The following is a 14,365-nucleotide window of genomic DNA, read 5'->3' as shown; positions in this document are numbered from 1 at the left end:
ACTGCATATGTGGTATTCCAGTATTCAACCCATAAGTTTTCTTTGATACTAAATTTTACATACCAATGGGAAATATATCCTCAAAAAAATTCTAAATATTTTTATATTAGCTAATCTAATCTTTAAACTGTTAATAGCACTTTCCAACCTCAAATGTAAGAAACCAAGGAAAAAATACATGTCGACAAGATATATAGTTCTACTAAATTAATGTTTATTTAACATCAGACATAAGTTGACCTATGAATGTGAATGGGCTAGTTTTTCTCACAACCATTACTTACAGATACCAAAAAACTATCACCAATTTTTGTTCATAAAACATAGTGAGTCAAAATATGTGATCTATATGAAATCTTTTTTTAAAAGAACTTAATTAGCTACAAAGTTCATTACTCAGTTGCTTGTGAGTCCTCATCTTTTTAAAGACTTTGGAATAATATAATTTATAAAGAATTAGTGTGTCATGATAGGCAAATATATTGCTTGAGATATACAAAAGGCAGGTAAAGTAAAATGATGATGGATGCTAAAAAGTTTTTCTTGCTGAATGGTAACATAAAATATCATGGTGTGTTATCACTATTTGACAATAGAAAAACAGTAAGATTAAGTGTTTCCGTACTGACTTTTATTGGTCTCTGGGGGTAAAACAAAAATTCTAACAGAGCAAGTAATTATAAATCCTACAAAGTGATCCATAAAGTGTTCTCTTTAAGAACATACAATTCTATACAAATATAGTATATTTCATCAATGCATTAGAAAAAGCCTATTTACAAATCAAACAGTTCTGTCAACCACTCAGAACAACTAGTCTGCTCACCTACAAAGACATTAATTTGGGGTGATTACATACATGAATATATATTTTTAAACAGTAAAAATTCATTGTTCTTTTGTGCTTTTACTGATTCATACATTAAAAATACATTAATGAACAAAGATATACAAATATTTGAAAAGACAAAATAAAATATATATATATATATATATATATAGTTTACCAAGGTCAATGAGACCTTTCATCAAATGCAATGACTAGAGATTCCAACAATGAAGCTTCAAAACTACCATCCTCAGATTTATGTTCTCCTTTTACATTTCATTTTTCTCTTAAAAAAAGTTTTCAATTCACTTGCTTTGCTTCTGGCTACAGCTACATGAATGATGTCCAGCGCCACAAATCAAAGCATTTGCCTGTTAAAGCATCTATTAATTGAAGTCAATTTTACCATTCAGATTAAATTCAAATGTCTAGATCCCAGATACCTGGGTATGAAATATGAAAATCTGTCAACAGGAATGAGATACTTTTCTTTTCTGTTAATGTAACCCACTATATAATAGTGAACTAAATATGCTTGTTTCATAGAAACAACTTACATTTGCCAATACAAGGCAAATGGTCTATGTACAGATACATTAAGACTGCCTAACTGACAGTGAGTGTGGCCCACCAGGCTCCAAGCCAATGGAGCTAATATGGTGGAGCTCGCTGCTGAATGGACTTGCCCTTCAGGATACGTCGGATCTAAAATAAAAAATAAATGAAATTAACTTCATGTATAAATTAATTTGAGGCTTATGTTTTCTAGTCAAAGTACTATTACTTTCCTTCAGAGTTTCATTCGTTTCTTATACTACAAAGCATATGAACAAATATACAATAACGTGTCAGATTCTGAGGCTATATTTAAAATTCTAGAAATCCTATAAAGCTTATTATACAGATCTACTACAGTGATTTCAATGCAAAGAGAGTGATCACTGCGAGTTAAAAATTATTCAAAAGTTTTAAGATCTCCAACAGTTTAAATAAGTTTTATACTCCTTTCCTAATCTTGCTTCCTATATTTGAGAAGACTAAAACTAAGGAAATAATTATGATATATTGAAATACCTCACCTATCTTGAAGTTAGCTTCAAATAACAAGAACCCCAGACCCATCTTCCATACACAAGAAAATCCTTAACACCTTTACAATCAACATAGTTGTCATGATATCCAAGAATTAAAATTATCTATCAACACATAACTAAAGATCACAGGGAAGACTCCAGGTCTATCTGAGTTAGTGATTAATTTTATAAAGCTAGTTTGAAAATGTTATCTGCCACTCAACCCATATCAGATTAAAAGCACCAAGTTAGGAAATTGAAATTGAAATAGAGGCTAGAGTTGAAATATGCTTTAGTCATCAACCACAGTACACACAGAAGCAAAGGAAAGACACACAGAGACACAAAAACACAAAACCAGATAAGAAAGCAATCCAAGAACATTGTGAAGAGTCAAACATCTCATCTAGTCCTCACATAAGCCCTGAGACCATCGCAGTATGGAACTCTGACTCAGGAACTAGGAAAGAAGCAACAAGCACTAAACTTATGCAGCTATTCTAATAAATAGTTTCCTACTCCCTATATTGAGTTCGCATTTCCTCAGCTAAGCCTTAGTCCTGCAAAAGTTTTGGAACAGTCTGTGTTAGCACGTAAGTGAAAACTCTTTGCAAATTATCAGGAGAATCATTTCAAGTGTCAAGTATTTTATTTTAAAATGCTAAGTTATAGAAACTCCATGTATTTTATTCAGGATCGATTGATAGACAAAAAAAATTGTAAAGGCTGGTATTTCCTAAGATTCTAACTCAGGGGTCTCAAACTCGCAGCCCGCGGGCCGTTTGCAGCCCTTTTGTACAACCATTTTGTGGCCTGCCCTAGAGGAATCTTTTCTGTTTTGTTGTTGTTTTAGTTGTTTGGGTCACACCCCCCCAATGTTCAAAACTTACTACTGACTTTGCGCTAAAGGATCAACCCGACTTTGCCTCCTGCGGCCCCCAGGTAAATTGAGTTTGAGACCCCTGTACTCCTCAAATACCCACAACATCAGAAGATTCTATCAATAACTCACAAAACTTAAGATTTTCTTTCCTTAGTGTCTGCAAAAGCCTTGCAGTTTTACCAGTTTCCACAACTCAAACCATTCTGAATTATTCAGAGCTTACCTGTGTAGTCATGGAATTTAAAAATAAATAAATAAATCTGATTACCTTGAGCTCATGTTTTGCCAGCAGAGGCCTAGATAGTATTCCCTAAGCATCACTAGGTATGACCACAAAAGAAAAGACTGAAAGAGGTGAGAAAGAGACGACTAGCTAACCTTTGACTATATTGAGTTCATGGAAAACCCTGTTTCTTCCTCCTCCTTTGGAAACAAAGTGATTGACTCTTTAAAATGCTATAAAACTCTGAGAAAAAGGTGCCCACTGGCAGAGTCCACCCACTATGTCCCCTCCATACAGATCTCATCTACTACCTCTCAGACCAAAAACCTGGTTATTTCCTCTTCCTCCCTCCCTCCCATGGTCCTCACCTGTTCTCCCACAGGGCCATCAGGCACCAGATGAACTGGCTGTTCATTTTCCAGGTTTCGTGTACTTGGGTCTGCTCCCTTCCTCATCAACAGGCGGACTGCATCCAACTGTGTCACCCGATACTGCAGGCTGGCAGCAACATGGAGGGCGGTGTTTCCATTATAAGCCTGAACACCAAAGATAAGATGGTATCAGGAAGGAACACTTTCATTTAAATAGCTCAAATGTCTAACAGGTCAATGTTTAAAGGTCATTCCATCTCTCGGGCAGCTAGAAGTTTCCCAAACGAACCTTTGCATTCACAAAAGACAGGCAATTGGGCAGCTCTAAAAAGAGACGAATGAGTTCCAGATTAGCTTCTTCAGCTGCCAGATGCAGGGCTGTGCGGCCACTTTTACGATCCTAAACAGGACAAAAAATAAAATAAAATAAAAATGAGCACAATGCCACAGAGATGCATTTCACCAAGTTCCTCAAATGTCTGACTCGCCTTGGAGAATTCTTTTGCATGCTCCTACTTCAAAATTTAAAGCAAGCCGGGGTCGGCGAGGTGGCACTTAGAAGTAAGGTGTCTCCCTTGCAAGCACCAGCCAAGGAAAGGACCACGGTTCGATCCCCCCGCATCCCATATGGTCCCCCAAAGCCAGGGACAATTTCTAAGCGCGTAGCCAGGAGTAACCCCTGAGCACCAAACGGGCTCGAAAAACCAAAAAAAAAAAAAAAAAATTTAAAGCAAGGTTTCATTCTTCCTAAATTCTCTGCATGAATATGCTTACAGGTAGGCCCTTCAATACAATATGGCCAAGATGATCTTTTTTAAATCTGAGTTTCTAAACTGTTCAGACATAGCTACTCATTCCAGTAATTTAAAAGAACAAAAACAAAGTTTTCATCTATACCCAAGAATAAGGCCTATAGCTATTACCTCACTTTTTCCCCATCCCATCTCTCGCTCTTCTGTAAATTTACCTTAGCTTCCACTGCTGCTCCCATTTGAATCAGACACTTTATAGTGTCAACCAGACTTTTATTCTTCAGTATAAGTTCCTGAACTTCAGGAGAATGGGGCTGTTGGTTTCTCTGAAGTTCATGTACCACAGCATTATGAGCCACAACTGCACAGTGCAGAGGAGTTAAGCCTAAAAAAAAAAAAATTATAATAAAGCAGCAGTTAAGCATACCATCAAAGCAGTGGGTTTCCATTATAATAAACTCGAAAATAGTCCTTAATATAACCGATAAATATGCTTTGCAAACAAGCAAGGAGACATGAATATTCCCTTCACTAGGTCTAATTTTATCTGTACAATATAATATTAGCTTTAAGCATTCCCTTTTCATCTTGGCATTAAACTTAAGATTCTCAGAATTAATGGACCTGCCCCACTCTCAAATTGCACCCGCTTTCACTCAGTAAAATACCAGCTGCATACCATCATAGTTAGTTGCTTCGAGATCCACAAACTGATTGCTTCTTATGGCTCCTTTCTGAATTGCCTGAAAAAAAATGTAAAGACAAAAATGAACAAAAGACAAACTATATAAATACCTAAGTGCTGTAAGTGATATGCCACCTTAATTGATCACTGAAAGAGATCAGAGTTCTTCGACCTTTCTATACCTACAGACCAGCACCAGTCCTGGACCAGCTGAAAGAATCAGCCTACTTCCAATTTCTATCCCTAAGCCATCCATCTCTTCAGCCCGCCCATTCCTGGAATAATGAAAGCTGGTTTTGTAACTCACCTGAAGCACCTGGGAGTGGCCCTTTTCAGCACAAACGTGCAGAGGGGTTCTTCCCCAGCAGTCAGTGGTGTTCACCTGAGCCCCAAGGTTCACCAGATCATGCACAATGAGATGCTGATTGGCAGCCACTGCCACTTGAAAGGCACTCTGTGAATATTGATAAGAAATAATTTAATTATAAAGAAACAATTTAGAAGTACTTTTAAATATTCATCACCTAACATTATTACAAAGAGAAACGTGAACATAAAGGCTACGGGGAAATCCCACATAGAGAAAATAAATGCAATTAAATGCTATTAATAAAAAAATATGATACTGTAACACAAGGAAACTAAAATAAGGTTAGGTGTGGCTTTATTATATCCAGTTAGCCTTTGTTCAAATAACTACAGAGTTAATATTAATAACTCAAGGTTAATGGTGACAGGGTCAACATCTCAAAGTTAATATTAACTAAACTCTTTGTTGAACTCTTTTTTGAGTTGAGCTCTGAAATGACCTAAATAAGATTGCTAATCTCTCTCTTCACAGTCCCCACCACTTTGCTCATTCACTATCAAAAACTTCACCTGTCCATTGTGCTCTTTGAGATCAAGCATGTGAAGTTCACTCATTTTTCTTGCAATAACATAGGCAAGTGCCCTTCTTCCTTGGGCAACAGCAATATGAAGGAACCTAACAGACAAAGAAAGAAAAAGAATCGTATTGCTACTGATTTCACTAAATGCATCTACTTTTAGAAAGTATTTTTTCCCTATGGTGACTAAGTAAAATTTAATTTTTAAATATATATTTAATATAAAATATAGTAGAAACAAAAATTTTCCCATCAACACCTCCCTTTCTGCATATGCTGGTGAAACTAACTGAAACACTATGGAGCATTATCCTTCTTTAGGTTAACCTTACTCCAAGCACCAGTATGATAATGAGGCTACCAGTAATAATCCCAAGGCTCATGATGATTACTTTAAATCTAGTATATTTAATAGTCATGAAATCCCTATGAGATTTTTCACTTTATATGTCAAGAAACTGAGGCAGAGAGTTAAAGTAATTTCTCAAATACCACAAAGATGTCAGTCTAGAGATCAACTTACCATAACCAGCTAATCATGATGTATTTTGCTCTAGACAGTCTATGCTAGTCTTTCAAAATCAATTTTTCAAAAACACACTTTTATTAATCTAGGTCAGGTAATTTGTTCAGTCCAAAATAACATGAAAACTCTTCTATGAAATATTAGTTGTGAATGCATAGTAGTTTCTACCTCTGAGTCTTTTTGGTTAGGTATCACTCACTTATAAAGGTCTAATTTAGGACACCCTAGAGAAATCCTCTGCTCACTGTATCCAATAAGTCTGAGTTACCAAACTTAGAGATGAGCTAAAGGGATACTCACGTGTCACCATCTGCATCCTTTGCAAGAAACTGGTCCTGGGAGATATTTGACAATTTGCTTTCCTCCTGTTCTACTTGCCACTGGAAAAACGACTTTCCTAACTGTGTGGTGTTCATTGAATTTCCAACCAAGTTTTGGAATGGCAGTGAAGCGTTTAAAGAGGCAGAGCCTGCATCATGGCCTGCCATGGTCTCACAGGCACTAGGCAGCATCATGTTGAAATTCTGCAGGTGAGCATCGCTTTGCTGAGCACTAGGAGAAGCCTGAATGGGACCAGCAATAGTCTCCGGTTCCCCAGGACTATTTAACAGGGATGCAAAACTTTGGTTTTGGGCAGAACTGAAGTTCTTGACTCTCAAAGGGATTTGGTTCATAGTGAGGGGACTGGAAGTTCTCGAATAAGGGCTGTAGTCCAGAACTGGATTATGGGAATAGTGCTGAGAATGCTGTTGCTGCTGCTGCTCATGCTGCTGCTGCTGCTGTTGTTGTTGCTGCTGCACATTCTGATTCTGTGGTGAGTATTGGTACATGAAAGCCTGATCCATCATGTACGGGGAGTTGCTGACGTGAAATGGCTGGTACTTCTCAGGTGGAGAGAAGACCTGCCCTCTGTGGAAGTCCTGACCATGCTCTCCAGGGGAGCTCTGAGGAGCCACCACAGGGTTTGTCCATTCACCTGAACTGTATTCAGAGACACTGGGCTGTATTCATTCTTAATGTTGATAATATTTTGAAGCAGATCAGCACAGCTATCTGTTCTGGGTTCGCTGTGATGGACATCTTCCATGCTCTCCCCAGGTGTTGGCGTTTGAGGTGGTGTCTAGAAAGGAAAATACAGTAAGATTCCCACTCCTTCCCAAAATGATTACAGGAGTTATTTCTGAATAGATAGTCAGAGGAAACTATGCAAATACTAACCAAAAACTGAGTAGTAACGAAGCTGGCCTCTTCGCAAGCTGGTCCATCAGAAGAACTAGGTCCTTTCCGTTTTGGCACTATATGATCCTGAGGTCTTCAATTCTGTATCCCAGAAAGAATGTAAAATCTAAAAGATTTTGCTGAATATATTTTTTCCTATAATCACACTAAAACTATTTTACACTAAAGCTCCCCATATTCGGAAGGGAAGAATGCTTACCTGTGAATTGCTCTCTTTTTACACCTTGAGACTGCAAGGAAAAAGAGTTCTAATTTAATATATTTTAAATGTTTTCCTGCTTAATATGTATCAACAAACAGACATCTCGTTACCATTCTATAGTTACCATAAATCTTTGGTTCATTATCCTATCAATATTTTCATTTTTATTCTATTTTGCTACTTTCCCATCTCATCTTTATTTTGCCACTTTCCCATCTCATCTTTTTTTTGTTTTTGTTTTTGTTTTAGGGCCACACCCAGCTATGCTCAGGATTACTCCTAATTATCTGCTCAGAAATAGCTCCTGGCAGGCACAGGGGACCATATGGGACACCTGGATTCGAACCAATCACCTTAGGTCCTGGATCTTCTGCTTGCAAGGCAAACACCGCGGTGCTATCTCTCCAGCCCCTTCCCATCTTATCTTAGCTCAACTTATTATTATTAACTTCATCATGATTTAGTGTAAGTTGAGCTAAGATGAGATGGGAAGTTCCATTGAACTACATCATTCTCCCCCCCCCCATTTTTCCTTCATGTATAGTCATCAAATTTCTCTTATGTATCTACCACATATTTCATACTGATGACTGCTATAAAATAGCCATCGAGAAAAATTTGTTTTCTGTCCTATGGACTTTGTGGTGTACAAAAAGACTTACTGGATCACTGTAAACAGAGAATAATCCTTCTGAAAGAGGAAACTCCCTGACTCCATAGCCACACAAGGAAAAAAAAATTCAGTTACCTTAAAATCATCCACGACTTGGCCAGAAGTTTTCTGTTTATGACTTCTGATGTGTAATAGGAGTTCCTTCACTGAATTTTTCACACGAACACCTTGAAAGGGTCCTTTCTGCTGCCTTCCAAGCCCCATATGGGGCTCAACTGTTCAAAAAGAAAACAAAACAAATCCCATTAAGTCTCTTGAGACATCAATCTTAATAAGTACAAAATTATATCCATCTGGGGCTGGAGCAATATCACAGCAGGTAGGGCATTTGCCTTGCACACAGCCAATTCCTGGCATCCTCGATGGATCCCTGAGATTGCCAGGAGAAATTTTTTAGTGCAGAGCCAGGAGTAAACCTGAGCAGTGCTCTGCTCAAAGGCCTTGCAGGTCAGTTTCCAGTTCTATTCAGCGGTTGTGTGTTGCCTGATTATCAGTCCCAAACAGACCTTTCAAGGAATTACAGTTCCTAAGAATGTGGTACAGGGTTTCCCAGAGTCAAAAGGTAAATAAATCTAAATTAAGCTCCTTTCTCTCTTAGCCAGCTCTACCCAAGAGACTGAATTACAAACTTGGCCACCTCAACTCTCATAGATCAATAATTATTCCTAACTCTTGAAAAAAAAAAAAACCTTGAGGCAGCAAGGGGTAATTTTTAGCTTTTCAAACCAAAGCATTAATGTCCACATCGAAGTTTGAAAGTTGGGGCCAGAGAGATAGCACAGTGATAGGGCGTCAGCCTTGCATGTGGCCAACCCGAGAGGGACCCAGTTTGATTCTTGGCACCCCATATGGTTCCCCAACCTGCCAGGGGTGATTTCTGAGTGAGGAGCCAGGAATAGCCCCTGATCTCTGCTGGGTGTGGCCCTAAAAACAATCAATCAATAAAGTTTAAAAATTAAAAAAAAAAGTTTGAAAGTTGGGTCTGCAACAATAATTCAGCAGGTAGGGCACCTGCCTTGAATGAGGCCTACCCTGGTTTGATTCCCTGCTGTAGCATATGAAAAAGTTTCCATAAGATGATTCTTGGAATTGTATATAAAAGTGTTTCCTTAGGATTGTTCTGTGACTATTGCCCCACCTAGCCCTTCCAGGTGGGGCGCTGTGGAGTTGGGAATAAATAGCTTGAGGGACAGGGGAGAGGGGTCCTTCTGTGAAAGCTGCTGGCTGCAGGAGGATTCTCTGGCTCTCCTTGCCCGATCTTTTAAACCCTATCCTTCTTGTCTGTGTGGATTATTATTTGCTGCGGATAAATATTACCAAGGTCTTCCTTCGAAAGGGGACAAGGGGATGGGAAGTAATTTCTCATTCTGGGGACTGTTCTTGGATTCACAAATACCCAGCAAAGTTAACAGCGAAGATACATTGCACCCTGCATCACATATAATTCCTTGAGCACCATCTGAAGTAATTCCTGAGTGTAGAGCCAGGAATAACCCCTGAGCATCACTAGGTTTGGCCAAAAGTAAACCCAAAAGATAAAAATTAAAGTCTATTAATTCCTCTCACCTAATTCCACCCATCAAAGCAGGCACAAAACGAATGTCCTCCAAAGATCTCAATATACCAAAGCCTAACAACGTCTTAGATCTGTTTCTTATTAATTCCCTCCTTCCGACTATGCCAATAAAGTTGCTTATACTCACTGAACTAAACATTTTTCTATATACACACACAGGTTTTCCCATCGAGTGTTTTTTTAGAACTCATCACCACAAAGGCCTTCTCGGTAAAAAAGGAAATAATTTCACTTTATATTAAAACTTTAAAATACACCATAATATGTCTAGCACGCATACAGCATTCCATTTAGGATCACTACTATTTCACAACCTGATGGGATGAGCTGGACATAAAGTAAACATGCAAAAAGCCAAGATATGAATATTCCAGCCAGTGTTCAAAGTAAAAAAAAATAAGAAGGTGGGGCAAAAACAATGCACCTTTACGTATATATGTAAGAAACAACTCAGTGCCAAGACAAATTAAACAAGTAGCTGGTATTATGTCTAATTTTAAGGATATCTTTCTCAAATCTAGCAGCATTTTCCTGGAATGTCAGCAGTTAATTATTCAATATCAGAAGGAGAAAAATAATCCGTTTCAGAAATCCCCTATGACTATGTGGCAAACCAAAGAACAAAAGCACTTCAGGCAGATGAAGACCAAATGTTGAAGGAAAAGTTCTAAACACACACAACTTTTGGATTTATTACCAAATTGACATACAGAAATTATCTTATACACTTTGTGGATTGAATCACCTTTCCTTTTATTAAAAAAAAAAAAAAAGCGGCCCTTTGATAAACAAAAGACCAAAGCAAGAGCATGCTGATTATATCTTGATTATATTTGAAATTATCTACCTTTCTTATTTAGTCTGCTCATGGTGTCATCCTGTTTTTTCCCAAGTTATGCAACTCATGAAAAAGAGAAACTAACAGATTCGCAGCCAAAGAAAGGAAACATTACGCCTTTCTTTGCTAGATAAAGCTTCACCCCCGCCAGCACCCAGAAAACCAGACCGCAGAGACTTGGGCTGCCTTCCAAGACTCGCCAACATCACACGCGTCAATTGAGCGGGTTTTCAGTCCGACCTTGTCTAAAACACCTTGAAGCTGCTCATTTAATATAAAAGCTTCTATTTCAGATGTCCGCAAACACTGCCAAGGAAGTCGTGACCTAAAGAGCACTCAAACCCTAATTGTCAGCTACAGTCTTTATGTCAAAGAGACAAACAAACACAGAGAGGAAGAGAGAGACAGACACAAGACACAGAGAGAGGACAGAGACAGAGGGAAAGAGACAGAAGCCAGACAGATACAAAGGGGAGACACAGAAAGAGGGGGAGAAACAGAGGGAAAGACAGAGAGAGGGGATGACACCGACAGAAACTGAGGGGGGAGGGAGAGAGAGACGAAGACAGAGAGGGGGAGAGAGGGAGAGACAGGCAGACAAGTCAGAGAGGGGAGTGAGACAGACAGACAGACTGACTGACTGACTGACTGACTGACTGACTGACTGAAACAGGGGGAGAGAGAAAAACAAGACAGAGACAGAGAAAAGGAAAGAGACAGACACAGAGAGAGGGGAGATAGACAAGACAGAGACAGTGAAGGAGAGAGATAGAAGACAGATAGCGAGAGAGAGAGAGAGAGAGAGAGAGAGAGAGAGAGACAGAGACAGAGACAGAGACAGAGACAGAGAGACAGAGAGGGAGAGACAAGGCAGACAAGACACAGAGAAGGAAAGAGACAGAGACAGAGAAAGGGGTGAGACAGAAACAGGTGGGAAGACAGACACAGATCAGGCAAGACAGAAAGAAGAGAAAAAACAGACGGGGGGGGGGAGAAACAGTGAGAGGGAGAGAGACAGACAGAAATGGGGGGGGGAGGAGACAGACAAGACAGAGACAAAGAGGAAAGAGACAGACAGGCACAGAGACCGGGGGAGAGACAGACAGAGGAGGCTCCTCTTCCTCCCAGAGGCCAAAACACGCAAGGAAGGCTCGGCGGCGAAGAGGGGGTGCTGGTTGGCGCCCGCCAGGACCCCCAAGAAGGACCCCCAGCCCCGTCCCCGGGCCGGACGGGGGGCGCTACCTGGCAGGCGCTCGGCGCGGGCGCCCCCCCTCGGCCGGGACTCGACGGCGCCGCCGGCGGACGAGGCGGACGAGGCGGACGAGAAGTCGGAGGAGTCGGAGCCGGGCGAGCCGGGCGCGGAGGGCGCGGAGGAGGGCGCGGAGGCCGAGCAGGCGGCGGCGTCGAAGGCGCCGGGGGGCGACGCGCCGTAGAAGGGCGCCAAGGGGAGCGGGCTGCCCATGAGGCCGCAGTCGCCCGCCGCGTCCAGCAGCAGCAGCCCCTCTCCGCCGTCCAGCAGCCGGTCCACGATCATCGCTCCCGGGCTCGGGTTCGAGAGGCTCGGCCACGCCCGCCCGTCCGCACCACGCGCCGCCCCGGAGCGGCTCCGGCTCTGGGGGCGCTTCCTTCTGGGTCGCTGCGGGGCTCCGATCGGCTGTGGGGCGACTCCCTCTATGCCCGCGCGGAGGTCCGGCGAGAGCCCAGCGCGGCGCTTGATCAATTAGGCGCGATCGGAGCCCGGGCGCCGCTTTTAAAGGCCCCGACACGGGGCGGGGAGCTGCGGCGGCGCCACCTCGCCCGCCCAGGCCCCTGGGGGACCCATTGGCAGCTTCTGGGGCACCCTCCCGGGGCCCGCCTCCGGATTGCGGCCGCTTTCCCGGAAAATGCCCGCGATGAGGCAACGCGGCCTGCAGCCCGCTCCGCCCAGCCCGACGGCTCCTTGGCTCCCCGGCGCCCCGCGTCCACGCCCACCGCCCGCCTCGACTGACAGCGGGCCCCGGCTCTCCTAGGAGGCGGTGGGGACATGCCCGGAAGGAAGCCGCCGCCTCGGGTTGGGGCGCGCGCCTTCCTCCCTTCTCCCCACCTGTCAAGGGCAGAGGCCGTGGACGGGCCCGATGACAGCGATGACAGCGCTGACAGCGCTCCGACCGGTCGGCCTGGTTCTTGCTCCAGGCCTCCATTGCTCTGCTCCTAGTGAGCAGAGCAGAGGGGAGGCCAGGCGGCCTTTTGGAAGGTCCTAGTTTTGAGTCCAACCAGGTCCTGGTTTGAGATGGGATGACCAGGCAAACAGGAATGCCAGATTCTGATCACAGGGATATCAAAAGGAACAGAAGGTTCAAGTTCAAAGAGGAAGATGTAACTAGAGGGGTTAACAAAGAAAGGTAGCAATAAACCTCGATTGTTGATCAGAAATCAAAGACCTAATGGACTTCCAAAGTATTTGTTTTCCCTTCCTCCCAATTTTTGTATTTGGGTTGGATTTTTGGTTTATTTGTTTGTTTGGACGCCGCCTCCTCACCTTCTGGACTCCTAAGTTCCTGGCTCCTTGCCCCTTGGGAAACCTTTGCCTGCGAGGTTTCCCTTCCTCTCCCCCTCACCCCAAGCTGAGGTGATTATTGCCCTGTCGGATCATCTGGGTCACAACCCATAGACTTCTCCATCCTATCCTGAACTCATGGGGCAAAATGGTTTCAGTAGATGGATGATCCTTAACACCTTACATGCAAAATATTTTGAGACTTTTTAACTCTCTCTAAAGGGACGTCGTCTGATGAACACGGATTTTTACTCTCTTTCCTACTTAAAATGCGTTTCTTAATCGATTAAAAAAAAAGTCTTGCTTGCTGGGGCCGGAGTGGTAGCACTAGACGTAAGGCAGCTAGCTTGCCTTGCAAGCGCTACCCTAGAACAGCGGTTCAATCCCTTGGCGTTCCATGTGGTCCCCCCAACAGGTGTGGACCAAAAAATAAATAAATAAAAAGTCTTGCCCGCTTTTCGAGTCCTACCTACCTCTTAAATTCTACACATATGAGCACAATTCTGCAGGATAGGCAAACATGATTAGCTATGTCCTTTAAAGTAAATATGTAATCTTGTAGGAATGATAAGGTAAGTACACACAGGCTATATTTCCTTTTCTTCTTTTTTAACGTATTAAGTTAACCGTTGAGGAATACAAAGTTCAATGGGCACCTGAAAAGGGTAGGTCTGGTGGAGGGAAACGAGGGCCTGAAGAAAAAGTCCTTGCAATGGAGGTCCATAACATTCGAGACAACCCTTTCAACTTGCGTGTTTTACAGGAAGTCAGCAGATATACAAATTATATATATATATTTGGTTGTTTTTTTTTTGTTGTTTTTTTTGGGGGGGGGCCACACCCGGTGACGCTCAGGGGTTACTCCTGGCTATGCGCTCAGAAGTCGCTCCTGGCTTGGGGGACCATATGGGACACCGGGGGATCGAACCGCGGTCCGTCCTAGGCTAGCGCAGGTAAGGCAGGCACCTTACCTTTAGCGCCACCGCCCGGCCCCGTTTTTGTTTTTTTTTTTTTTTGGTGGTTTTTGGGTCACACCCGGCAGTGCTCAGGGGTTATTCCTGGCTCCAGGCTC

At 42.3% G+C, this 14,365-nt stretch overlaps 1 protein-coding gene across 1 annotated transcript; it reads right to left on the bottom strand.

Annotated features, from left to right (window-relative positions):
- Positions 1-728: 728 nt before the first annotated feature.
- NFKBIZ (NFKB inhibitor zeta) lies at positions 729-12,291 on the bottom strand. The gene is given in 16 exon segments (XM_049785677.1): positions 729-1,534; positions 3,377-3,544; positions 3,669-3,779; positions 4,347-4,516; positions 4,811-4,874; positions 5,124-5,270; positions 5,696-5,801; positions 6,530-6,858; positions 6,860-6,918; positions 6,921-7,202; positions 7,205-7,349; positions 7,448-7,519; positions 7,521-7,549; positions 7,668-7,698; positions 8,419-8,558; positions 12,000-12,291. Coding segments are annotated over 16 exon segments (2,199 nt in total). The 3' UTR covers positions 729-1,480.
- Between the last annotated feature and the right edge of the window lie 2,074 nt (positions 12,292-14,365).

The sequence above is a fragment of the Suncus etruscus genome, chromosome 13 (genome assembly GCF_024139225.1).
Source record: "Suncus etruscus isolate mSunEtr1 chromosome 13, mSunEtr1.pri.cur, whole genome shotgun sequence".
NCBI lineage: Eukaryota > Metazoa > Chordata > Mammalia > Eulipotyphla > Soricidae > Suncus > Suncus etruscus.
Note: the sequence above shows the minus strand (reverse complement) of the source record. Positions and strands in the feature narration are given on the sequence as shown.